The following is a 26,903-nucleotide window of genomic DNA, read 5'->3' on the forward strand; positions in this document are numbered from 1 at the left end:
GCATACATCACATGGGGTGGCTCTGACAATATCCAAATCATATCATCATTAGAGGCTAGCTGAGGGTGATTTCTGTCCAAATCTTGCATTATGGGAAATGATTTTGTGATAAGTTTATTTCATTGTTCAACTGTTTTTCAGGTATCTATGAAATAAGCCGAGCTATCCACGTGATTTCTCTTAATTTTCTGATAAAAAAACTTGTTGGATTGAATTTTTATCAGATATTTGAAAAGAGGTTTAAAATAGCAGTGTTGATTTTAGCAGTAGTTGATGCTGTGTTGGAATCATGAATTATATTCTTTTTTTCAGAAATTAAATTGAAAATCGCAGTTTTTGAATCTATCAAAGGTAAGAGGTTTATGTATAGATTGCATCAGAATCAGCAGGGTTTATTCCATCATTTTCCAAGATTCAACTTAAGCTCAATTTGTTTTCTGAGAACTCAATTTCAGTTCTGATGTCATTTTCCTGGTAATTTATCTTCACGAATCACTTCTAGAATTGTACGCTGAACGAGCTGAAAGATTTCAGAAAGAACTCAAAGAGAAACTGAAACAAGAGGAAAATGAAGAGAGAAAAAATGAGGAGGAATTGAACAGAATAATTCACAGTTCAGTTTGTCAGGCGTTTAAATATATCACTGATATGAATGAAAGTAAATATCGATTTTATATCTCAAATTATACATGCACTTAACATGTCACATATTATGTGTGAATGAATGCTCATGTAACATGTTCATGTGAATGAATGCACATGTAACATGCTACATGTAACATGTGAATGAATGCGCATGTAACATGTTCATGTAAATTAATGCACATGTTGCATGTTTAGTTCTCTGATATATTTCAGAAACTCTGATGGATAATAAAGTTGTAGGATATGGAGGTTTGTAAATAGTTCAATCACAAACCAGTTTTCATCGTAAATAATCTGTTTGATTTTTCTCAATTTATATTTCAGTGAGTCCAGAAGAGATAAGTGAGTTCTGATTGATATTTGTTAATATTCTCAGTACAGTAGACTGCGCGCTTGCCGCTGATTTCATGTTGTAATTCGTCATATTTACCTGTTTATAAGTTGCAGTGATTTTCTATATTGATAGATTCTAAACTACGTGAATTAGCCGATAAAGAGTTTGAAGACAGGAAAGGTACCGTACACATTACAAAGTGTGATGATGCTTGAATGGATTGTTTTGATATCGGTTACCCTAGATCCGGGTGTCGTACATAGAAAGCAAGCTAACCATTAGACCATGGGCGTATAAATTAGTCTAGTTTATACGCTCATGAGTAGACCAATAGAACTGTTTAGTGTTTATACAGCTTGTCCTATATGCGGAACGCTGTGACCTTTTTTGAGCCCAAAAAGTTCATTTTTGCCCTGAATTCCGAGACCTGTAGCTTCCGAATGGTTTGCCATTTTTCATTGAAATTCGTTATGGATATTTTTCGAAGGGCTCTTAAACATATCAGATGGGCTGACGTTGAATAATGGAATTTAGTAATGTTTTAAATTTTATTGATGTTTATGATCAATGTTTATTACAGTCGGTATAAAGACACTTGTAGAGATAGTGCCTCTAATACTGAATATACCGCACCAAATCAGCACTGGTAAGTGACTACACTGAAACTGGATGTTTGAATTGAAATTCAATACAGTAAACTTTAAATTTGTCGAGAATCAGGAAAATCGGTTTATCACAAACTTAAGGAATCTTTATTTGAATTTAATTTAATTTGTAGACTTGTATTCAGCTGGACGAGATCCAGTTATTCTGCCGGATCGAGCAGGTATTGTATAAGTCCGTAAAAAACTTAAGATAACCAGTTTAATTCCATTCCATAATCATGCCGTTATCAAACGCCAACATATTTCAGGGAATAAATCCCGCAAATCTAAATTCAGTGGAAATACCATTCTTTATAATGCCTTGTACTTCATCGGTCCCAACTGTTGCATCATGAAGGACTTTCACTGTGAACAAAATTTGAGTTTTTTAAGAGCATTAGCCTGAAATATTCTGCAACTGATCTTTGTCCCTGAAAGGACGATTAATTCTTCTAAGTTCTTGTAACGAATCCTTAAACTGCTCGTTATTAAAACCAGAAATCGCTCTTCCGTCATATACCTAATTGTTTGGTTAAGGCCCTGAAAATGGGGTTCTAACCATGGTTTACTGGTATTTTTAATGTCAAAATGCAAACTTAAAGCAACAACGGTTTTATAATGAAACCACACTCAATGAATGCTGTGTCTATGTTTGCTGTTTTTATGTGAATTTCAGTGGAATATTTCAAGGAAGAATTCATTAATGCAATACAATCTGATGAATCATTGACAACTGCTACTCAAACTGCTTTAGATAACGGTAAGTAACATCTACAGTAAACTACATTTGCATCTACAGTAAACTGCATTTACATCTACAATAAACTACATTTACATCTACAGTAAACTAAATTTACATCTACAGTAAACTACATTTACATCTACAGTAAACTACATTTAATACATCTACAGTAAACTACATTTACATCTACAGTAAACTACATTTACATCTACAGTCAACAATTAGATACGTTTATTCACTAAGATTGTCAATCATAGAAATTTGTTTGTGGTTTTTTAGAATCAAGTAAAATCAACGAATTCTTGAGGAAAGAAAAGTCGAATGGTAAAATTGTTTGATAAAATGCGGATAATTTGTTTGTTTTCACGAACCGAAAAATAATTCAAACGTTTTTCTTCTATTTCTTAGTTAATAGAATTTATGGTGAAGTGAAAAAGAGAATAGAATCAATATCTACAGGTTTGTATTTTAATGATTTTCTATCAATTCTTGCATTTAAATGTCGGATATATTTCCTCGTGTTGAGGTTTCTTTTCATAAAGCATGTTATAATATATCATATTTCTAATAAACATATCATATCATATCATATACCACTATCATATACAATGTCATCAAGTACATATATAAAATACGTATATCACATATCATATCACGTCATACCAGACATCATTTATGCTTGTAAAATGTGATTTTGAAGGTGATGAGTTTTGTTTTACTTTTTATCACGGATTGATTCATTGCTGAATTTACGTTATATTTCTATTTGTGATTTCAGAGGAATTAAATGAACGAGGAATCGTAGTTTATAGAAGTGAGTAAAAGTCAATTTGTCTGATTTGAATTCTAATCTGTTCATCAATTCCATAGTTTTCCTGTTCCATAGTTACCCTGATCCCATAAACTCCTAACAAGAGACTCCCAACACTAGAATCATAACCCCCCAGTTATTTTTAATTCAGATCTAAATCAAATTAAGTAAGAATTTTATAGTAAAAGTGAACTGTATGAATTTAACTGTTTAGATCTAATTAATGTATATTTATTAGTTACTGTTGTTTTCTGTTTTTCAGTAAAAGATGAAACAGCGAGTAAGTACTGATAACAACTTCCATGTTAAAGTTTAGATAAATATATATATGTCATGTCCTGTTTTAAATAGTAGTGGTTCTTATTAAAATCCAGTGAAACCGTTTTACAGATGATGAAAATACTTCCTTCAAGACTAAAGGAAGGATTGTGAAAGAAGATCATGTTTCTCTGTCCCTGCAGTAATCTATTATGTGTATTATTTTTCAGTGAGTCACATCAAACCAATTATTGCAAACAGAATCCTAGATTTTGAAGGTGAATACTGTTGACTGTTAGGTGTTCTTATTAACGAATTAAACCGGTACCGAGTGGTCGACTAGTACTGAGTTAGGGTGAAGGTCGACTGGCATTGAGTAAGGGTGAAGGTCGACTGGTACTGAGTAAGGGTGAAGGTCGACTGGTACTGAGTAAGGGTGAAGGTCGACTGGTAGTGAGTAAGGGTGAAGGTCGACTGGTACTGAGTAAGGGTGGCGGTCGACTGGTACTGAGTAAGGGTGAAGGTCGACTGGTACTGAGTAAGGGTGGCGGTCGACTGGTATTGAGTAAGGGTGAAGGTCGACTGGTACTGAGTAAGGGTGAAGGTCGACTGGTAGTGAGTAAGGGTGAAGGTCGACTGGTATTGAGTAAGGGTGAAGGTCGACTGGTACTGAGTAAGGGTGAAGGTCGACTAGTACTGAGTAAGGGTGAAGGTCGACTGGTATTGAGTAAGGGTGAAGGTCGACTGGTATTGAGTAAGGGTGAAGGTCGACTGGTACTGAGTAAGGGTGGCGGTCGACTGGTACTGAGTAAGGGTGAAGGTCGACTGGTACTGAGTAAGGGTGAAGGTCGACTGGTACTGAGTAAGGGTGAAGGTCGACTGGTACTGAGTAAGGGTGGCGGTCGACTGGTATTGAGTAAGGGTGAAGGTCGACTGGTACTGAGTAAGGGTGAAGGTCGACTGGTAGTGAGTAAGGGTGAAGGTCGACTGGTACTGAGTAAGGGTGAAGGTCGACTGTATTTTTAAGAGGATATTTGACGCTGTAGCAGCATATGAAAAGTTTACAACATCAGTCGATGTCACAGTTGTTTCTAATGAGCATTATATAATTACAGATTCACTAGAGACTGTTTTAGAAGAGAAATGTAAAGACAATCTCAGTATGTGGTCATCAAAACAGTGGGAATATGATATATCTACCGCGAGTAAGTTCAAGGTGAAATCAGTTTGTGATTTATAATAGAATTCTATTGTATAAAAACTTGTCTATTGTTTATTACATGTAGTGTCTGTACTCAGTGAATTTACCAGTACAACTTTAAAGACAAACACAGGTTATTGGAAACAAGTCAAAGAATGTTTCGGTAAATGATAAATTCTTGTTTCGCTTCTGAATGTTTTTAGTGATCAGATTTTTATGTTTTGAATAATAATTGTTTGTTCTGTTTGAATAGGAGATAAAATTGACAGTGAAAAAAATACAACTGAACTTACAAAAACAGGTGAATATCAATAGAATAACAGTTCTTTACTCAAATTAACAAATTGAATTTTGAAGTTGGATATCGAGTCTAGATATTTTAATTTCTCTGGTAAACTATTCCAGAATTTCGCTCCTTGAATTTTCATAGATATATACTTGTATTTAGATTTAGCAAAGATTTTGGGTGTTCCTGAGAATGAAAAAATCTTAGTGAAAATATTAGTTTATTTACTCCACAATTATACAATTGCGCAGAGCAGAAAATTATTTTACAATATACATTGCGACATTTAACATTTGAAATGTATTAAACATTTGCGTATATACAACGCCAGTTTTTTAAGGGTTTGGCAATTTGACTTGAACAAATCATACAATTTTACGTTATTGGGGAATCTCTAATAACGCTCCGGGATGTATCTTGCTCTGGATTCCTGGGGCAGACGAGTAAAAAGTGATATTCGTCCCCCACCGCCTCTAAATCACACTTTTGGCACGGCCTATTGGCACGGGCAATTATATAGGACTATATATATAACCACTGACCAAGTGAACTAGTTCTATTGGTCTAAATTTTTAAGTGTGTAACTGTAGATGAGTTAAATCCGTTGCGTTTAAACTAGGAAGTTACTCATTATCATCGGTTCAATTCTCGGCTAGAAATCGAGCATAGCTTGAAAAAAAACATGTTTAGAGTGTAAAACTAAGAGGTGTTTGAAAGTCGTCTTTGTTTACATTTTTTATCGGTATGAAAATTAAGTCAAACAAATTTTGTTTGTTTATACGTAGTTGATGAGTGTTTGGGTGAATGCATTAAAACAATGGTTGATGAATGGAATCCTGGTGAGTACCCCTCATATGGTGGCTGATAAGGGCCACGAAAATATGTCCTGACAAAAAAATAATTGCGTAATGAAAAATGAATTTCCATCTAAAAATATTCGTGAGTAAAAATAATTTGAGTTCAATTTGAGTACAGGACTCAAATGCAAATCGTAATTTCAGTACCTGAGTACCATAAGCTATTGGACCTTGAGTGAGTACCATTTATTGACTGTCGGAATAAGTCAGTATGATGAGAGTACATGCGGAGTACTTTAGCAAAAATAATAGACATGTATACTTATAATCGCGCTGTTGTTTTAATTCACCATTAATTAATTATTACTCACACAATCAGTTAGACAGCTGTCAATTCGACGCCTGTGATAACAGTTTGTTTTGTAATTAATTGTGTGCTCAAACATGTCTGTCAACTTTTATAGTATTATATAAATAGAATGTAAATCCATGAACAGCAGTTGAGTTTGAGACGAGTCTTGGAGCCTGATACATCTTTCAGGCAAATTCCCAAGCTACTCGATTGAGAATCTAAAGAATAAAATCGTCTACGTTTAGTGCTGAAAACTACTAGCTTTCTCATTGTTGCATAACTCAGGATTTAATCGTAGCTGGAGCTTCCCCGAAAGACGAGTTAGAACAATTAGTTTTGTTAAAGTACAGTCATACAGTCACTCAACTGAGTACCCGGCCCCGGTTACATGAATTGTGTGTAAAGGAATTAAAATGATGCTATTCAGAGATCAAGTTGAAACAAACTGCAAAATGAACAAGGTTAAGTGACAGAATTTCATGTTTTGTTGTTTGTAGATGCTTTCAAGTACAACAAGATGATTATAGGGACAGGTGAATATATCGTATATGAATCACCTAGGGCCGGTTCTATAGTAATCATTATAGTTAAAACCAGTCTAAGACGATTTCGGTTTTACAGCCGATCTAACAACTTAGAACCAGTTGTAAGATTTAAGACGAATTTTGGATTCAATTTTCGATTATGGAGCCGGCCACTGGTTCAATGAAAAACCAATTTGAATTCATAATAAAAATCTGTTTGATTTTCTATCTATTTATATTTCAGCGGGTCCAGAAGAGATAAGTGAGTTCTGAGATGAGTAGAATTTATTTTAGATTTTCACTATTTTGATCTTTAAAGTGATTGTTAGATGTGTGTAGTGACGGGTACCGGCATCTGTGTGAACTGATGCAGACAATCACGCACGATTCATTGGCTTCACAAGAGCAACAATCATTATGAGTTCAGTGATAACTTGTTATTCATAATTGCCGCCCCCATAAAACATTTTAATGCAATTTATTTCTCCAGATATTTTATACAGAAAAAAATATCACTAAAATAGAAGCCAGTTGTCAATATCATCACGTGGTGGACCTAAAACCTTAAGTAACACTTATCTGTTTATCAGACAGTTGTAGTCAGCGCTTGCCTCTGATTTTGTGGAAACAATGAATAATAGTGACGTCGAATTACAAGTCACACGAGTTTGTTTAAGTCAGTGATTTTCTATATTGATAGATTCTAAACTACATGAATTAGCTGATAAAGAGTTTGAAGATAAGAAAGGTACTGTACACATTACAAAGTGTGAAATTCAACATCTTTCATGTCTTAAATCTTATTGATGTTTTATGATCAATGATGTTTATTACAGTCATTAGGGAACAATCATTCGAACGTATAAAGACACCGGAAGAAATATTGCCTCTAAAACTGAAAATACCGGCACAACTCGGCACTGGTAAGTGACTACACTGAAAAACTGCATGTTTGAATTGGAATTCGATACAGTAAACTTTGCCTCGAATAAACTGTTAATATTTCACTGAGTTGAGAATCAGGTTAATCCTTTTATCACAAAACTTTCAGTATTTTCAAAATTTTAAGATTTTATCTAAAATTTTTGTAGATTTTGATTCAGCTGGACGAGATGCAGTTATTCTGCCGGATCAAGCAGGTATTGTATAAGTTAAGTCTGTAAAAAAAACTTAAGATAACCCGTTTAATGTCACTGATCTCTTAACGCCAACATATTTCAGGGAACAAATGCCGCAAATCTAAATTCAATGGAAATACCATTCTTTATAAAGCCACATATTTCATCGGTGCCAACAGTGGTATTATGAAAGACTTTTTCTGTGATAACAAAATTTTCAGTTTTTTAAGAGCACTAGCCTGAAATATATTCTGCAACTGATCTTTGTCCTTGAAAAGACGATAAATTCTTCTAAGTTCTTGTAACGAATCCTTAAACTGCTCTTTATTAATACCAGAAATCGCTCTTCCGTCATATACCTAATTGTGAGGTTAAGGCCCTGTTTATGGTGTTCTAACCCATGGTTTACTGGTCTTTTGAATGTCCAGGAAGTGAATGTCTTTTAAAGCGACAAAAGTTTTAAATTCAGAAACCACACTCAATGAATGTTGTGTCTATGTTTGCTGTTTTTATGTGAATTTCAGTGAAATATTTCAAGGATGAATTCATTATTGCAATACAATCTGATGAATCATTGAAAACTGCTACTCGAACTGCTTTAGATAACAGTAAGTTACGTCTACAGTAAACTACATTTATATCTACAGTAAACTACATTTACATCCATAGTAAACTACATTTACATCTACAGTAAACTACATTTGTGTACATCTGTAAGACTACATTTATCTACAAAATCAAAAATTAGATACAGTTATTCACTAAGATTTTCGATTCTTGAAATTTTTTTCTATTCTTAAGCATCAAGCGAAATCAACAATTTGCTGAAGAAAGAAAACTGGAAAGGTAAATTGTTTGATGAAATGTGTGTAAAATGTTTATTTTTACGAATAAAAAAAATGAATATTTTAGGAACCACAAATGACTGGTTTATTTTAATCACTTCTATGATTTCAAATTAACTGCTGATTTTACTGTGTAAAACAATTTAAAGATTTTCTTCTATTTTCAGTTAATGGAATTTATAATGATGTGAAATCCAGAATACAATCAATGTCTACAGGTTTGTATTTCAACGATTCACTATCAATTCACCCATTAAAATGTAACCGTATTCTCCCCCGGGCAAGCGCCCTTTTTGTGACCCATATCATATCATTTCATCACATCATACACTTGTATAACGGTTTATTCCAATTTCGCCGCTTATTTATTCCAATTTGGCCTTTTTCCCAATCAACCCCTTTTCCCATTTTGCCCCTTTCCTATTTCGCCCTTTGTTCACATTTTCACCCCGTTTTTGTACATTTTCAAAGAAGCTTAGTTGAATTTAAGCTGCATTGTAACATGATTATGTTAATTGTGCCTGTGCCTAAATAACTTCAGTCATTTAGATTATGTGAATTTCAATCAAAAACAGAAAGGTACAAGGTGGAAAAGGGGCAAAAAAAAGATTGGCGGGGCTGAAAAAATGGTAAGGGTGAAATTGAAAACGAGTGAGATGGGAAGGGGCTAAATGGAAAAGGGGTCAACTAGGAAGGGAAGACATCTTGTATATCATGTCAACACGCATGCACGCACGTCGCACGCACGCACGCACGCACACAATCATATTGCGTTACGTCATTTTTGCTTGTAAAATGTAATTTCGAAGTTGATTAACTTCATTTTATTTTTCATCACGGAACGATTTTCATTGCTGAATTTACGTTCTTTTTCTATTTGTGATTTCAGAGGAATTAAAGAAACGAAAGGAACGAAAAATCGTAGCTTATAGAAGTGAGTAAAATGCGTGTTTGATTTATTCAACAATTCCACAGTTTTGAGTTACCCTAAACCTATTAACACTAACACTAGACTCCCTTCCCCTAACACTAACTAGACTTCTAAGCTGTCCACTATTGAGATGAACAAAATTCAAAGAAATAGAAAATTAGGATATTTTTTTCTCAAAATCGCTTCACATCGCAAAAATACCTCAAACTCTTGACAAAAAACATAGACCAATATTACATACAATCTTGAAAATAAAGTATAGAATTAAAGCACACTGAATAATCATATAATGAATAATAATGATAATTTCAAAAAAAATAACAGAATTAAACATCAGCAGAAATAAATACTCATGAAAAAGAATAAATCTATAACTTTTTTTTGAAAGATGATAAAAGCGTTTAGTCGCAATGATATTCTACAAATGAATAAGATTTAAAGAAATTTAGATTTAAATGAAAACAAGTGAAAAGTGAACTGTATGAATTAACTTGTTTATATATACTCAATGTTTATATATGAATTATTGTTGTTTTCTGTTTTTCAGTAAAAGATGAAATAGCGAGTAAGTACTGATAACATCTTCCACATTAGAGTCTAGATAAATAGATATTTGTCATGTCCTGTTTTGAATAATGGTTCTCATATAGCTCCTAAATCAGTTCAGAGTACTTGAAATGCTGCACGAAATGCTGCCTTAGAAAGGAAACATTTCAGGGGCTTCCCACATTCATCAATGGATGAAATTGCCCGTGGAGGCTTCGGGCGGATCTAGCCTAGGTTTCTGTGAGTACCGCTCAACTGTGGAAGGGTAAGCCCAATCATAACCCAATTACGGTACTCCCTCAGAAAATCGTGAAGTTTTCTAGGAAATATTTATGAAAGCAATAAGAAGGTTACCATTTTCGATTATTCGAATTAACCATTTCTATTACTTCTACCAGATTACTAGCCTGGAATATAACATACATGGTGTACAACTCAAACCCTGATCAAATTCAAATCAACTCATCGATAATAACTCGCTTGCCAGGGGTAATTTCTTCCTGTTAAAACGAGATTTTCACGAGGAACGTGAAAAATAGAAGGGTTTTTCTACAAACTGAGTACCGTTCAAGGCGGTAGTAGGTTACGGTAAGCTGGATCCACCCCTGGGCGGCTTGTTCCACAAATTTGGGGTACTACATGTACTATTACTTCTTCATGGCTCGTAGTATTTGACTCGCAGTGGCTTTCGACTTAAATGAATAAATCTGTGGAGATGAAAAAATTGTCCTGATTGATCTTCGATATCCCGGTTTATTTATAAATCAGTACAATCAATATTCATTCTCTGGTTTATCGACTTGATTTGTAGATGTGAAAGGAGAACATGTTTCCCTCTCCCTGCAGTAATCTATTGTGTTTATTCTGTTTCAGTGAAAAACATCAAACTAATTATTGCAAACAGAATCCCAATATATAAAGGTGAATACATTGTGTAGACTGTTAAGTTATACTAGCAAAGAACCAGCCGTCCTGAACGGGTTTTATCGTGATTGAGTTTGAGTTGATTATTTTACTTCTCATGTGGAATACACAGTTATTTCGCATAAAGTCGACTGTATTTTGTAGGAGGATATTGTGACGCTATAGCAACATAAATAGTTTACATCAGTTGACATCATGATAGTTTATAAATATGTCTTTGCTCCTCATTAGGTACATTTTAACATTTATAATTACAGGCACGCTAGTGACTGTTTTAGAAGAGAAATGTAAAAAGGCTTCCAGTTGGACATTCAAGAACTGGGTTTATGATATATCACTCGTGTGTAAGTTCACAGTGAAATTAGTTTGTGATTTATAATAGAATTCTATTGTATAAAAACTTGTCTATTGTTTATTACATATAGTGTCTGAACTCAGTGAATTAACCAGTAAAACTTTAAAGACAAACACAGGTTATTGGAAACAAGTCAAAGAATGTTTCGGTGAATTATAAATTCTCGTTTCACTGAATATTAAGCTTTTTATTAAATAATTCAATCTAAATTTTGAATAATAATTGTTTCTGTTTGAATAGGAGATGAAATTGACAGGGAAACAAATAAAACTGAACTGACAGAAATAGGTGAATATAAAAAAAGATTCAGATAAACAAAATCATTGAGTTCATTAAAGATGAAATTAATCAGATCTCCAGAGGCATCAGTTTTGATTCAGAGTAATGTAAGATAAAAGTGTTTGAAAGACGTCGTCACTGTTTGATTGTTCACAGTTTGTATCTATGTGAAAATTTAATTTGTTTATAGTTGATGAGTGTTTGCGTGAATGCACTAAAACAATGCGTGATAAATGGAGTTCTGGTGAGTACCCCTCATCAGTACTTCTCGTGAGTACATCTCATGAGTACCAATTATGAGTACCTCTTTTAAGTACTTCTCATGAGTGAGTACCATATTCAAATAACTACCAGGCATCTTGGGTACGTCAAGTACAGGACTCAAATACAAATCGGAAATTGAGTACCCGCGAGTAACATATAGAAACCAGAAGTTTAGTGAGTTTAGTAATTTAACACAGATTAACAGTCCGGTACCTGAATAAAGACGTTTCCAGTTTCAAGGCGCCAGTGAGTTTCTAGTGAAATGGCGGTGCGCAGTGGGAGACCCCTTTGGCGTGTAATCTCGAACTCAAGCGGTTACAAATTAGTCGTCAGGAAAGATATTCAAAGAATTTTAATGCAGGCCCAAACTGCAAATAACCCTCTTTAACCTCTGCGAAAACTGGAAATATAGCTTTAAGAGATACTTAGATATTTTAAAATTAATAAATATCGCGATTTCTTTTACGCGCGGTTAAGATATGCGGTCCTTGGTTCAACATTGTCACTGTTCTCAATGTTTGCGTTCAAAACATCCAAAAATCATGTATAAATGCTGTATAACTTAAGTTCATCGAACAAGGGACTGCAGAACTATATGATATTCAATCTAAAGTTATGTTTGAAAAATGAGCGCAAATTATCGCAACAATGGGGACCTCGAGGGACCGCCACAAAATGACGCCTAGAAACTGGAAACCCTTTATTATGACATTTAAATGATGCAATTCATTGATCAAGTTAAACTAGCAGTAAACTGGACCAGTCTGAATGACTAGTTTTCTTTAAGCTTTTATTTCATGTTTTAGTATTTTTAGACGATTTCAAGACCAACAAGATGATTGTAGATTCAGGTAAATATGGAAATTCATTCACAGGTAACAGATAAGACTCAATCTTGAATTGAAATAAACTGGTCCCTAAATCTTCAAACTGTTTAATAAAGTTTTCTAATTTAAATATCCATCTTTGAAATAAATATATAGCGAGTTTAGCCCGCCGCACACGGCAAAACATTTGTTTCGCCGAAACAGAAAACACGTTTTTCAGAAAACGTTTTTTGCTCGTGAAGATCGTTTTTCAGTTCGGCGTTTTGTGTTTTGCCTCCCCCGCACACGGCATGACAAAAAACATCGAAAACGTTTTTGCACGAGGAAAAAACGTTTTTTGGGTGCCGTCTGCGTTGGGCTTTATTATTCAACTTAAAATCTGTCTCTTGCATGTGCAAGTCACGGAGTAAACGTTCTAATTTCTTAGAGAATGTCACAGAGTTAACCATTAATTGTTTTTTCCAAATACAAATGTTTACGACAAACCGCAGTCTTTAAAAATCTTAATAAATAACATCCAGGGGCTCTTAAACCTATCCTTAACATACAGGTTGAAATATATTTTATAGAGAATGTTGCATTAAGTTTAGTTTGTTTGCACGAAATCATTTTAACCCACAAGTTAATGATTCAACGCTTTACAATTGTAGGAAAAATGCCAGGGGTGTAAAAGTACAATAGTGAATATAAGTACACGCTTGGGGTAATATAAATTATCAAATCAGCCACGTTTTAGGAAATTTAAAGAGGGGGAACTTAGGGTACTAAAATACAACCAAATACAGCCAAATACAAACAAATCAACCAAATACAACAAATAAAACCAAATACAACCAAATACAATAATTAGTTGGAAATAGAAAGAGATCATTGATAAGATGACGGATAATTAATGCATTCAACTTGAATCTATGTAAATAACTGAATTTTTTCATAAGATGGCCTTTTTCCTCCTACACAATAAGTGGCATTTTTACCGGTGGCATTTTTCCTATGTCGCAAAATTTTTAATAGTTTCTAAATGTATCTCAATTCGAAGTGGTTTCGCGAAGTTCAGTAAACAGAGTGCAATCAAAGAGAAAATGTAATTCATCCCCAAAACATTGCAAATTGGGCACATTCTTTCATTTCTAGGTATATGGAAATTATGTGAATATGTCTATCGGGAATAAATCTATCCAGGAAAATTATGTCCCAGGGAATAAACGCCCTCTGAAAAAATATCCCTTTTCTAAGAAAGGACAAAATGTCCCAGTCTATCATTACCGGTACTTATTTGGTAATTAAGAAAATTTCATATCAAAATAACACGAGAGTTCAAACTTGTTAATTATGTAAATTTCAAACTAAACATCAAAAGAAAGAATTCATAAGTGATCATACGAATTATAAAATTTTAGTATCAGTTCGTTTTGCTTATGAGAATTGTTGTCAACTCAGTAAGAAATCAAAACAATTATTTCATTCAGGGTAATCCTGATAATGAATATCTCAGTGTATCAGCAAATGACTTCACTTTAATTCAAATTCGTAGAATTCGATAGATGATTCCATTGAGCTTAGATTGTTTACCAGATACAGTTTTACACCAAAAATTAATCATTCTACGCTTTACCTCAATGAACAAAGGATAACGCGCCCTAACTCTGCTAACACCGGTAAATTATGCGAATACTTCGTCACTATCATTAGAATTTTGCATAAATACATATTTTCTAATGAGTCTAAATTTTCATATCCGCAGACCTTGCAACCATACATGGCAACAGGGGCAACGCACATATCAAATAATTTAAACATTACGTCGATTGGAAGTTTCAGGCGCCTACCTTTTTGAATAATCGAAAACATAGCTCTCATAGCTTTATCGTAAAGATATTTTCTTGCTTTTGCAAAACTTCCGTTCCAGTTAAATGTAACTCAGAGATACACATTATCTTCAACTTCAATCTCCAATTCCTGATTACCGAACATAAATTTCTGAATTTGCTTAATTCTGGTTTTACTTCGCACAAACAAAGACTAATATTTTCGTTTTATTGACGTTTATCCCGAGTTCAGATTTGCTATAAACGATTAAGTTGGGTTGCCACGGTCATTTCAAAAAGTCCTAAATATCATTCAAAAATAAAAAAAAAGGAATAGGCCACAGGTTTTCTTGTCCTTCTGTCTTGTCTATAATAATTTACGCATATGTCACTAATTTGCAATTTTTCCTTCAGCCCAGTACTGCCCCCTGGTGACTGTATGAGATGTAACAATTCCGTTATTTGTATTGTAGAAGAGATTTTTGAAGCGATAAAAGGCGAATATTTTCAAACTCCCGAATTTAGAAGTAAGTTTCCAATAAAATCAGAACCTGTTTTAACAACCAGAACTCAAATATTAATATCTGTATGTATTGTATTATTATTTATAGGATCAGTTGTGACTGCAGTGAATGAAGCTATCCAGAATTCAGGTATTTGTTAAATATTCTTCAAAAGTTCGAATTCCGTGTTTGAATTGAGCTCAGTTTGACTGAAGGCGCTTTCTTTTTCAAAATGTAAACTTATATTTTACAGATAGATCACAACACGGCAAAACACCAAACTATGAAGCTGCAGGTTTGTAAAACTATAATTTCTGTAAATGAATTTGACTTGATGTGGCTGCTACACAGGACCGAATATCATAGATTAGGGGGCAAAATATTCCCCTGGACCCAGTTTTATAGACTGGTATTATCTTTAACCCGGGAGTTAACTTAATTGAAATTGAATCAAGTTAGCCCCCCGGATTAAAGTTAATACCAGTCTATAAAACCGACCCCTTGGCCCTGGAAACTTTTTGAAAATTGTCAGTAGTTAACATAGTTTCTCAATGTTGCTATGGTGGTTGTCAGCCTGTTTGAGGATTTTCCCCACGAGGATCATTCATTTATTACGTATGCAAAAAATTCAGAAAAAGCCTCGAGTAAGCTGATAATAGTTAGATCGAGTCCACTATGTAGAAAAAGAGTGGATGAAAATGTAGTCACGTGATAAAATTCATCCGGAGCAGAATTGAATTTTAAAAATCATTAAGGTGCGTACAATACGCATTATTATTTACCCCTCCCCCTTTTGTTCACAAAAGTATGCAATTTAATAAGACCCCCTTTGTACAATTTGATTTTTGAGTTTAACCCCCTCCCTACCCAAAATGCGTACCTAATAATTGGGTGACCCCTTAAAAGGTAACTTTGAACCCGCCCTATGAAACTAGGCCCATGATGATGACCACAAAGATGAGGTAATTTTCAGTTGCTTTCCCTTAAGGATTTTATTCTATTATTTCAGTGAAGTGGATAGCTGATAAAATGAAAGGTAAATTGACTGGTAATAATACTCAATTTCGTGATGAGTTTGTGTTGATGTTTACAAAAGAATTCTAATTTCAGGTTTCACGGTTAAACCATCTGAAACTTATGGTATGTAATATAATTGTTATATACAGTTGATTATAACGGTCGCTGTCATCGTTGTTGTCACTGTCACTGTTCACTCAACACGAACATTTATCAGAGAACAAATTTGTAAAATCAAACTCAAATTCAATGAAAATACCATTTATAAATCGCCAAAATTCATTATGAAGTCATATTTTTCATTGGTCCCAATAGTGGCTTGACTATATTTATACATGTATCTTGTGTGGATGCCTCATCTGTCAGACAACTGGGCGGGAAATTGAGTAACAATTCATTAAAAAATCCTGACGTTTTTTTCAGAGAGTAATGAATTTGCTAGACTTGTACGAGCAAAAGGTAATGAATGAATTATGTGTGTTAAAATTGATGTTATCGATTATGATAATGTTTTATGATGCTATACGTAATTTAATTTCTGTTTCAGTAATTGAAAAATCAAGAAATTTGATGGATGAGATACGTGCTATAACAAATAAAAGTAATCAATATTGACTTCAATAAACATTTTACTGACTCGATAATTCCATATTCATGGATTCATGTTTCCACATATATATATATATATAACGTGTCTTGTGGTCCCCAAACCGGAAAATCAGGAATTTCAAAATAATGTTCTTTAAATTCATTTTGCGCTTCAATTTTCTTCGGCGATCTTTTTTTGAAAATCTCCTTCATCCACGAATCACCAGTAAATGTTGACGTCACTGTAGTGTATGATGTTATCTGCTCAATTTCCATCTGGAAAATGAAAAATCACCCATGAAATACTCGGGTTTATTGACTTCATGTAATTGTGAGAACTATCCATAAATTCTGGAGCGGGTGATATATAGTTGTATAAAAACAGTTACAAGCTGAACACATCTAAAACAGAGCAAACTCTAGGGGCTACTGATAAAGTATTGTGAATATAAGTTAAAGTTGACGGGTATCTACACTTAGGGAGTGTGCAGTTGTATTTGGTGTTTGGTTTATATTGTACATATATCTATTTATAGAAGCTCCTCGTAAAGAAACTGCTGGTGATCGTAGATCAGGTATTAACCGACCAGTGAGTGATGATGGTGGGTCACCTGAAGGTGGTTTAGTGAAATATGAAGATGAACCTAAAGGTGCCTGTAGTCAGAGTGCTGCTGATGATAGTCACACAAGTGACACCGCATCGAGTGGTGATCGTGAGCGGGGTGATATCGGTACACAAGTCTAGTACCTACCCGTCGTTCCCCAAAAGGTTTGATTCGACACTAAAATCAGTTGTTGCATTGCAAGACATTGTATGGACAGTTTCTCACCAAACGTTGTAGGGAACCCGAAACAACGACTGGTATTCAGACTAGTACACAGGATTATAACCGCCAGTCTCTAGTGGTGGAACTGGGTCTGGGTGGAACTGGGTGTAACTCACAACTGTGGAACTGTGTTTTGTATCACGCTATTATCAAGATGTTTGTTAATCTCTTTTTGATTGGCTTGAATCATTTGAGATTTAATACGAAAAGAAAAAGAAAAAGATATGAACACAGTTTCTAATAAAATATTTATCTTTGTTATTCGGTTGTATGTAATTTCTGCGCTATTTGATTACTGTAGATCATTGATTGATTATTGCTGAAACGATTAATTGTAATAACATTAGTTAATCAAATAAATATATTTTCTGCTTTTATCTCTCATAAAAAACTGATGTCTCGTTTTTCCGCGTCGTATCTGGTTTTTTTCACTAGCGAGAAATCTTCTCTTTGTTTTGCTGAAATCTGTGAGGCTCACATTTGATTGTTTGACTTTTATCAGTCAAAATACTGAAATGTGCTAAAATATACAGTGTAACTGAAGTAGATGAAATACAGTGCAACTGAATGATTGCAGTATTGTATTGTACCGTAGTTGTAACTCTATCGAGCAGAAATAAATTGTAAACGAAATTTCTTTTTGCTAAATCATCAGCGGTTGTTCTTGGGGAATATTAGGCCTACATTGTAGTCAAACTTACGCTGTATAACTGTATTATGATACAATGTAACTGGTTTACTGTTTTACTATATATAAAATATGTTTTAAGTTGAAACTGTAAATATGCATTGCTGATTGATTTGATAAGTTACTGCATTACTGATTGGTTTGATTGATCATTGAAAACTGTGATTAGTTTTATTTCATTTAATTGAAAAATTGAAAAAAATTTTGTAAAAACGTGACATTTAATGAAACCATTGATGCGGTTTATAAGATCAGCTACACGCGGACTCCTGGTAAAACTTTGTGCCGTGGTTTTGCTAGAAATTGCTGATAATGTAACGTGCTAATTTTATTCGCTTGAATAAAAGAATTTATCTTTATAAATAAAGTCATTTATTTCTTTTTTATCAACCGCAGCCGGAGTAGAACCGACCCCGGGTCGGATGAGGTTGACTCTTGGTCATGTCCAATCTTACCAATAGCTTCCCGTTACCCCCAACTCTAGCCGAATAGGACTCGAACCTAAAATCTTCAGCGTGCCAGCCGAGCACACTAACCACTAGACCATACACCAGTAGTTTGTAAGTGCGTGTCTGGTCAGTGTGGTGAACATTTATCTGTGGTGACTATCAGTCGGGTGTGTGGTGACTGGTGACCATTCAGGTGCGGTGACTGGTGAGTCAGATGTGGAGACACTATTCACTAACAGTGCCCGCTCTATCATTCTGTGTTACAGTTACAGCAGTTTCAATGCAATTGTCAGCAATTTCTAAGAAAGTCGTTTCGTCCTGCAGCTCCTAAAAGTTGCCTCTTTTTCCATAGATGAAGTAGTCGAAATTACACCTTGTATCCATCTCTGAGACTTCTGCCTTCCCGACATCGTGAATGTATTTTACAATCTCTCGGAATTGATATCTTTTATTGTATTTCTTTAAGATTTTCTAATTGATATCTAAAAGTTTGATAATTTTTGATTTTTCAGTTTCTAAAAATGTATACCTTATTTTGAGTGGAATGGATTGATTTTAGTAGAGACCCGCAGTTTATGGAGCGTAGATGGATTATAAAAGTAATAGTTCATTGACTCCAATAGGTGTAAAATGCGATACATTGTTAAACCATTCTTGTCGTACGTGGCGTTGACCTCTTTTACCCGACTGGTATTTCTTCACACCTAAAGGTGCTCGCACATGTCACCCGTTATATCAAACGAGCACCGATACCTCTTGTGAAAAAATCATGAAATTCAACGAAAAGCTTAAGATGTAACTGATTAAAGGTGAGTTTGTTGAAGTATTTAACTCCACTCCAGTCGGATCTGTTCAACTCGGAGATAACCGTTCAACTCAGAGATAACCGTTCAACTCGGAGGATAACCGATCAACTCGGAGATAACCGTTCAACTCAGAGATAACCGATCAACTCGGAGGTAAGCGATCAAGTCGGAGATAACCGCAACTCGGATGTTGAAATATGTTTTTACGGCAGTATTTAAGAAATACATATCATCCAACTCGGATATCCCTCATCAAGTCGGACACTTTTTTTTGCGGTTCCAAAAGATCCGACTTGAGCGGAGTCTACTGTATTCAAGAATAAGAGTCAAACTTATACAGGCCTATATGCCACAATTTCATCTTTCAATTTTCTGACCTAAATTCTAAAATTCTAGTGAAACTTTCGACGATTTTGAAATATTTTCTGAAAGCGGTGAAAACTATGCATTTTGTACAAAAATAAATTTACAAAGCAGTCACTATTTGTGCCCCTGGACTTTGGACCCCGGGGCTGATATGTAGGTCATACGATTATTGAAGGACGACCAGTGATTTTAACACCTTTCGCTTCCTGCTCAACGCTCGAATATATTGAATGTATCACCGGCGCTGATCATCAAAATCTTATCTTTAACTTCCTCAATTATCAGACGAAGTGGAACTCGATTATTATCCTTTATTCTGTACTCTGTATCACAATGATGAACACACGTTCGTTCTTGATAATATACGCGATTTTATTACAACTTGGGAACTTAAACAGCGCAGAAACATCTGGAAATAAGACGCATAATTCAAGTAAGTCACTCGAACCAATGATAGCTTTTTCTGTTGTGTCGATTTCATAGATTTCTGTCGATGAGAATTCAACAATTCAAGGTGTTTGAGACTCCCCGTACATAGGTCTAGCTATACTAACGGGATCTATAAAGGGCCTGTCATGTGAATAAATTACCTAGAAGATGTTGCAGGCCCGTATGCTGCCTTTCTTTGTTGTGGGCAGTTCTCGATTACTGTATAGGAGGGGGAGCGTTTTGTGGGGATTCCCCAAGAAAACTTTGATCATTTAAAGCCATCAGTTTGAATTCATTACTGGCTAATTTATGTATAGCTGTAAACAAACGACTGTGTAGGACTGTGTAGGAACTAGAGATTTTGCTGGGGGGAGGGGGTCACGTGGTGGAAAAAGGACCTCAATAGATTATTCGAAGTTTGTGCGTTTTACTGTTTCATAGACTATTCATATTTATTTATTCGTTTTCAGTGATTTACCCGAAGCCTGTTCCCGATGGAAAACCCGATATTAAAACAAAAGGACAAACGATTGAATATATTTGTAGAACTAGTGTTAAATATCCTACAGTTATATTCCAAAAGAAGAGAAGAGATTCAGAACAATGGGAAACAATTCCAGACGAACTGATTCGTATAACTAGAAATGTGAAATATATTACTTCTGCTTCACTAGAATTCAAAGCAGATTTCAAACTGCACAATGGAACAACATTTAGATGTCTCGTTCTTAAGGAAGGCCAAACAGATTTTGATTATCTTCAGTTTGATCTAATCGTAGTTCATCGAACTGGTAAGTAACAGTTTTAAAATGTGAACCTTCCCAGTCTGGAATCCTGCTACTAAATAAACATCGAATCTATCAAAACAAATTAATATTGAAACACAGCATCCTGTTTCTTTTAAATTACTTCGCAGTCAATTGCATGAATTTATAGTTTAGCAGCTACGTATCAAAAGTGCGTTTATTGTAGCGTATGACATGTACATTTTAATGTATTCTGGAATTTATAGAAATAATTCTCAAATTGACGGCCATACGACTCGGCGTGAAATTCATATTTCTGTTTAACGGATATATAGCCGACAGTTTAATTTGTTGTAGCTTCCTCTTTCATATACCCGTCATTTGTTCATCCATTTCTATCTCCGCACAAACATATCTTCTTGTGTCAACTACTTATTTCAAGGTCGCTTGATGAGTTGTTGATTTTAAATTTTGTATATTTGATATTTAAAAACCTGAATTTCTTCATTTAAAAAGTAAAAATTTGTCGCCCTCGTCATTTTTGGAACTGGGAATAAAGCTTTTTATTATGTCTTTTTATTTCAAAAGGGATGTAAAAATAATAAGTATCGGCCGTTCTTGTCACTTTCCCAAAAAGGGGTTGATGAGAAACAACCATATTTATTTGGTATTAATGCACGCGTCAGTAAACTAACCAAACACAACCCAACCACAAACAGTCAAAGTTACTTTCTACAGGTAATTGTTTTTCTCATTTCAGATTTGAATCAAATCCCGGCGACTGAAATCAGTAAATCAGGGTCAGTATCTATTTCACTTAGCGCACTACATAAATCATATCATATATGTATATCATTTCTTTGTTGTCGATGCTTTTTGTGAAATAATTTTGAATTGATATCTCACTCGTCTCATTGGCTTCCGATTAACAGTTCACCTATCATTATTCATCTCAATTTTCACATTTTGCCACAAAAGGTAACAGTACGGGCAATTGTAAAATATGTGACCTCGATATCGCTACCACGAGCCCTGCCTTTTCACTTCTGAGCCCAGTTGCACAGTCGTGACTTAAGTCCAAAAGTAGTCTTAAATCTTAAGACTAGTCCTAATTTATTAGATTGGCAATAGAACTAAGTTGGTCTTAGACTGGTCTTAAGTCTAAGCCTTGACTATGCAACCGGCCTCTGTTCTGCTGGTTTATCTTAATTGTAAATTTCGTCCTTTTCATTCAGAGTTCGTCTGCTTACTGCTGAAAATGTGGCCTCGAAAAACAAGGTCATTATAAATTTAAGTAATAATCCAACTAACTTGTCAAATAAAGTCCCCCGGATCCCAGACACAGAGTCGAATTAAACCCACTGAACTGTGAACCTTGATTTAGGATATAAAAGCGAATTGAATTTTGTAATATAAACTGAATGATTAATTGATTGATATTTGCAGCTTGTGTTGAGGTTTGATTCTATTCTGTTGGTTTCTAGTTTATACCCGCGAATTGTCATCCGGTATATTCTACATCCTTCGAGTTTTCCTTATTTTTCTTTCTCTGACCAAATCGGTATACAGACTGGACTGGACCACAAACCTGACTGGACCATGATGATAATTTACATCGCTTGTGGAGCTATCGGTTTCCTCCTCGTCATCGTTATCATCGTTGTCATCGTCATTTGCAGGTTTGTACTCGTTAATCTCGGGCAGATTTCATATCTAAGATAATGCCCCTATGACGTCATATTAACACGTTAAATAATTTGATGAATCAGTGACGTTTTCGAAAAAAAGATGTCTTCATTCGTAAATTTGTATCTACCTCTGCGCCGATTACTGGCTGAGTCAATCCCAAATCAGCAGGAATAATTCAATATAATGACCGAAATATCCGAAATCTAAAATCTCTTCAACGCTTAAATTACCCATGTTTCAGACGCAGGCGATTGCCAGGTGAAGGTCGTGTGGAGGTTGCGACACCGCAGGTACTCGACGTCTATGACGAGTTGTATGATGACATAGATTCTGTTACTGTGACTGACAAACTGCACACCAGCGATCAGAAAGTTACTACAGATCCGTACGCGAATATCGAGGCCGGGAACGACAAAAATACGGCTCCGTACATGGATATGGCAGCCGCGAAGGGTAAAGACACAGCTTCATATATAGATATGGAAGCCGGGAAGGGCAAAGATACAACTCCTTATATGGATATGGGACCCGGGATAGAAGAGGATACGTACAGGAGTACGGAAACCGGGAAGGACAAACACACAACTCCTTACACGAATACCGGAGCCGAGAAGCGCAAAGATAGACATAGTTACGTGAATACTGAAGCCGGAAAGGCGCGCCGTTTGAAGAAAGATACTGATGAACCCGTGAAAGATGATGTTGAACTTTATTCTTACGCTACTGTTCAATATACTCGCAATAGGCGTTAGAGGGCGCCATTGAGCAAACGACCACTGATTATACATATGCAAAACATGAGGCAATTGATACCTAATTTTTCATAATCTGCTGAGCTCAAAAGTAGAATCAGCTGCATGCATACATTATTCATTTCTAAAAATAACAGACCCGGCAGTTTTAGAAATGAACTGACTACATATTTTATTCTAGTTCACAAAAATGACCCGGTCGACTAGGAGAAACAATTAGGTATGATTCACTAGCCTAAGTTTTAAGTTTTTGATATGTACCAGTAGTGTATTTGATGATCAAACTAAGGAACATCAATTCACTTCGACAATCATTCAAATTCCACTTTTAGCAAATGAAGATTATAGGTGAAATTGCGATGTCAAATGCTTCAGTTTACAGGGCAGTATTCAAACTGTGAAAGTATAAATTCATGATATTCAGCTACCGATGGCCTCGTAGACTCTTATGAGGACTTAAGTTTTTTAAGTGCCAATTGACTTGTCAAAATCATCTTCAGGGGCGTATCCAAGTAAGGCCGAAGCGGCCTCCTCCCCTTATCTATTTTGCCAAGAAAATATTTTCACAACATGGATTAGGAATGTAACAAATATAGTAGAAAGTCTTTGTCATTCATTTTGTTATTGATTTACTCTAGATGCCCCCAGAAAATGATCCAATCCTGATTCCCCTAAAAAGATATATAAAATATGGTATAAAATCCGTCAGTCTTATTCTTTTCTTGATGATTTATTTTCTTTTTTCCTCTTTTACTACTTCGGTCAAACAAGATACATTACACGATGGTAAAAGCTTTCCTAAAATAGATGTGTTTTAAGATTTCATTCAGAAGTATCGACGGATGAGGATTCCGGAATACTGGACGGTCAAACATTCCACATTGTTGGGACAGTGAACTTCAAAGCTCTATTGCCAAATGACCTTCTTGGAGACAGGTTTGACTAGAGGTGTTATCATTTATATCCACTCATATTCTATTCATCCATTATTAGATCAAGCACATTCTAATGATCTTAACATTTTATCAATATGTTCATTTCAGTTACTTTCACTTTGTCTCACTTTAAACCCTTGTTTTAGTCTCTGGTTTGCAGTTACACATTTTTTCATTTAATCAGACGGTTCACAGATCATTTCGTGCCTCGATATTTACCAACCAATCACTTCGTGCCTCGATATTTACCAACCAATGATATGTAGATGAACCGACCGATGTGTTTTACCAGGTGTTATCATTTATATTGACTCATATTCTATTCATGCACAGCGTTTATCGTTGACTCAATACATTTTCATAGTTCTATTATTCACCCTCTAAGGATTGTATTTTATAGGATACTTCCATTTTTCCACATATTTTCTTCGGGCTGATAGAACATCTTATGTGAAGTTAACAATTGATCGATCAGATTTTTTGACTTTTTAAATGCATCAGAATCGAGGATTAGTTGCTTTGTTTATGGATATTTAGAGTAGTTTCACTTTGTTTTTATTTCATTAAGGTAAAAATCATTTCCTCCTCTTTTCACATCTGGGTTTCGTTTCATGAAAAGTTTTAAGCTTTAGACAGTTAAATATGAATTGTTGTCCTCATTACAAACTTGAAGTAACCAATCATAGCAGCTGAACTTGAGAGATTCAAGTTATTTTTACTCTGTTTTGTAATATTGGACCCTGAGCGAGACTCCTGGTTTTGATGTACACATGTCTTGTATGCAGTGACTATCCATCACTTGGACGTTACCAAAAATACGAATGAAATTGAAATGCTGGTCGAATTAATACTAGGAATAGTTCGTTAACTCATTCGTCTCCTAGGAATCGAATTGACGTTTCGTCTTCGTAGTTCTCAACTTCCGCGACGATTCTAAAATGAGAACTACTAAACCGAAACGTAATTTCGATTCCTAGGTAGTTAAAGAAATACGATCTTATTCCTAGAATTAATTCGGCCATCATATCGCAAACCCCCAATCAGTCGCTTGCCGGCTCTGCCAAGACTGAAGATCCTTTCAGAATCGAATCAATTATACCAAGATAAGATATTTATTTCACTCCAACCATAAGAATGGTACATGGAGGCAAGATTGAATACAAAATATGAAATATAAAAATTTACAAAACATAAACAGAATTTTATACATATATACTTTCAGACGAAGCAAATGGGAAAATAATTCTATAACAAAGTTAAGATCCAATTTTTCAGTAAAACAATTTACAGACAAAGCAAGTACAGAGATTGAATTATATACAGCAAAATATACCACACGTATATACATATACACAATTTACTGGAGGGATTTTTATAAACTTAAACCTAACTCGATAAATTGAGCTATTTGTGGGTTAGGATTCGTTAATATTTCAGAGTTTCTGGACATACTTAAATGGATGGAATTATCACGCATATCATATAACATTAATGAAATGCAGGTCATCTCCTCTCTGACTACGTTACAGGCGGGGCACAGTCTTTCACTTCTGTATGAGCGTTCGATCGATTATCTACCGGTAACAAATAGGAACCAATTCTGAATTCGAATGAGCTATAACGCGCAAGACGATACTTTCAAATTTTCAGATATTTTCTTGAACATGTGAATTTAAAAATCGATCATGTATAAGTTTGTTAGACTTTTAAGTGCATATCAGAATGGGTTCACTTAGAATGGTTTAGTTTGATAGAATAGTTTTACTTTTCTGATAAACCGTTTTTCTTTTCATTAAGGAAAAACTCACTTTTTCCTAGACTCACTACACACCAGAGTTTGGTTTACTCCAGACGGTTATATTTGAAATCCATTATGAGTTTGAATTACTGTCCTCATTAAAAACTTAAGTCCTCACCTCATCAAGTTTTCTTCACTTTTTTGTGAATCGGACCCTGACCTACTAGTCTCCTAGACTTGATGTATATCTGTCTGCGGTAAAACATTGAACACTTTTAATTTTTGAACACCATTAATTTCCTATTCTTTTTGCATACCGGTAGAGATATTTACATCTTAACAATTGAACACCTCGTCTATAGAATTTCATAAAAATGCTTGTCGACAAGAGGTTCCCTGTGCAAGAGCGTCGTTGTAAGATGTGTTTAACTGTTTTCTGTATGTGACGATGATCTGAGGTTTGTGTCTTTATATCCAGGTAATGAATGAATCAAGATGAGGAATCTATGGAGGAATCCGCAGAAGTGTTTAGTGATCTACGTGATTATACTGTTGAATCTCATGGCGTACAACAACAGCCCACAAGCGTTTAGAGTCAAGAGAAATACAGGTAAGACAACGTGAAAGAACATATCATAGAGTATATATGGAAAATGTATTACATAAGATAAAACTTATCACCAGACTTTGGAAACTTGTATTTGAAATATCTGGGACAAAATGATAGTAGTTGAATAGTCCACTTGAACTGATACATTTACCTCGAATGAAAACCCACAATCTCTCAAGTGTTTACATTTTACCTTAAACATTTTAACTATTCAATAATTGTATTTTATCTTCTAAAACTCCATCTGCACTTGATTCTTATATCCGGGT

General features: G+C 34.8%; 3 protein-coding genes across 7 annotated transcripts in view; all 3 read left to right on the top strand.

Moving 5' to 3' along the window:
• The window catches only part of LOC141906744 (uncharacterized), a 30,437-nt gene extending 11,992 nt beyond the window's left edge, over positions 1-18,445 (top strand). The window contains exons 24-64 of one of the 2 annotated variants that reach the window (XM_074796056.1): positions 313-351; positions 503-658; positions 859-894; positions 970-987; positions 1,112-1,159; positions 1,560-1,625; positions 1,758-1,805; positions 2,300-2,383; positions 2,645-2,689; positions 2,774-2,824; positions 3,144-3,179; positions 3,439-3,456; positions 3,665-3,712; positions 4,550-4,639; positions 4,721-4,798; positions 4,889-4,936; positions 5,707-5,760; positions 6,568-6,603; positions 6,839-6,856; positions 7,295-7,342; positions 7,431-7,517; positions 7,686-7,733; positions 8,237-8,320; positions 8,514-8,558; positions 8,725-8,775; positions 9,447-9,491; positions 10,036-10,053; positions 10,908-10,955; positions 11,216-11,302; positions 11,384-11,461; positions 11,554-11,601; positions 11,783-11,836; positions 12,663-12,707; positions 14,965-15,018; positions 15,103-15,144; positions 15,248-15,289; positions 16,004-16,030; positions 16,105-16,134; positions 16,435-16,470; positions 16,559-16,612; positions 17,136-18,445. In XM_074796056.1, coding sequence (XP_074652157.1) covers positions 313-351; positions 503-658; positions 859-894; positions 970-987; positions 1,112-1,159; positions 1,560-1,625; positions 1,758-1,805; positions 2,300-2,383; positions 2,645-2,689; positions 2,774-2,824; positions 3,144-3,179; positions 3,439-3,456; positions 3,665-3,712; positions 4,550-4,639; positions 4,721-4,798; positions 4,889-4,936; positions 5,707-5,760; positions 6,568-6,603; positions 6,839-6,856; positions 7,295-7,342; positions 7,431-7,517; positions 7,686-7,733; positions 8,237-8,320; positions 8,514-8,558; positions 8,725-8,775; positions 9,447-9,491; positions 10,036-10,053; positions 10,908-10,955; positions 11,216-11,302; positions 11,384-11,461; positions 11,554-11,601; positions 11,783-11,836; positions 12,663-12,707; positions 14,965-15,018; positions 15,103-15,144; positions 15,248-15,289; positions 16,004-16,030; positions 16,105-16,134; positions 16,435-16,470; positions 16,559-16,612; positions 17,136-17,344 — 2,297 coding nt within the window. In that variant the 3' untranslated portion in view covers positions 17,345-18,445. Of the gene's footprint in view, positions 1-312; positions 352-502; positions 659-858; positions 895-969; positions 988-1,111; positions 1,160-1,559; positions 1,626-1,757; positions 1,806-2,299; positions 2,384-2,644; positions 2,690-2,773; positions 2,825-3,143; positions 3,180-3,438; positions 3,457-3,664; positions 3,713-4,549; positions 4,640-4,720; positions 4,799-4,888; positions 4,937-5,706; positions 5,761-6,567; positions 6,604-6,838; positions 6,857-7,294; positions 7,343-7,430; positions 7,518-7,685; positions 7,734-8,236; positions 8,321-8,513; positions 8,559-8,724; positions 8,776-9,132; positions 9,355-9,446; positions 9,492-10,035; positions 10,054-10,907; positions 10,956-11,215; positions 11,303-11,383; positions 11,462-11,553; positions 11,602-11,782; positions 11,837-12,662; positions 12,708-14,964; positions 15,019-15,102; positions 15,145-15,247; positions 15,290-16,003; positions 16,031-16,104; positions 16,135-16,434; positions 16,471-16,558; positions 16,613-17,135 lie in introns of those variants that run through there. The other variant, XR_012619410.1, reaches the window with a different exon arrangement.
• Positions 18,446-20,035: 1,590 nt separating this feature from the next.
• LOC141907567 (uncharacterized) lies at positions 20,036-24,018 on the top strand. The gene is made up of 6 exons (XM_074797248.1): positions 20,036-20,168; positions 20,635-20,955; positions 21,671-21,710; positions 22,146-22,188; positions 22,480-22,589; positions 22,841-24,018. Exons 1-6 carry the CDS (start codon positions 20,069-20,071, stop codon positions 23,349-23,351), a joined length of 1,125 nt encoding a protein of 374 aa, XP_074653349.1. The 5' UTR covers positions 20,036-20,068; the 3' UTR covers positions 23,352-24,018.
• Positions 24,019-24,621: 603 nt separating this feature from the next.
• Positions 24,622-26,903, top strand: part of LOC141906693 (uncharacterized) — a 33,700-nt gene continuing 31,418 nt past the window's right edge. For 3 of the 4 annotated variants that reach the window (XM_074795977.1, XM_074795979.1, XM_074795980.1), the window contains exons 1-2: positions 24,622-24,854; positions 26,503-26,634. In XM_074795977.1, the coding sequence (XP_074652078.1) occupies positions 26,520-26,634 (115 nt within the window). In that variant the 5' untranslated portion in view covers positions 24,622-24,854; positions 26,503-26,519. Of the gene's footprint in view, positions 24,855-26,484; positions 26,635-26,903 lie in introns of those variants that run through there. The other variant, XM_074795978.1, reaches the window with a different exon arrangement.

Source organism: Tubulanus polymorphus, chromosome 6 (genome assembly GCF_964204645.1).
Source record: "Tubulanus polymorphus chromosome 6, tnTubPoly1.2, whole genome shotgun sequence".
NCBI classification, from domain to species: domain Eukaryota; kingdom Metazoa; phylum Nemertea; class Palaeonemertea; order Tubulaniformes; family Tubulanidae; genus Tubulanus; species Tubulanus polymorphus.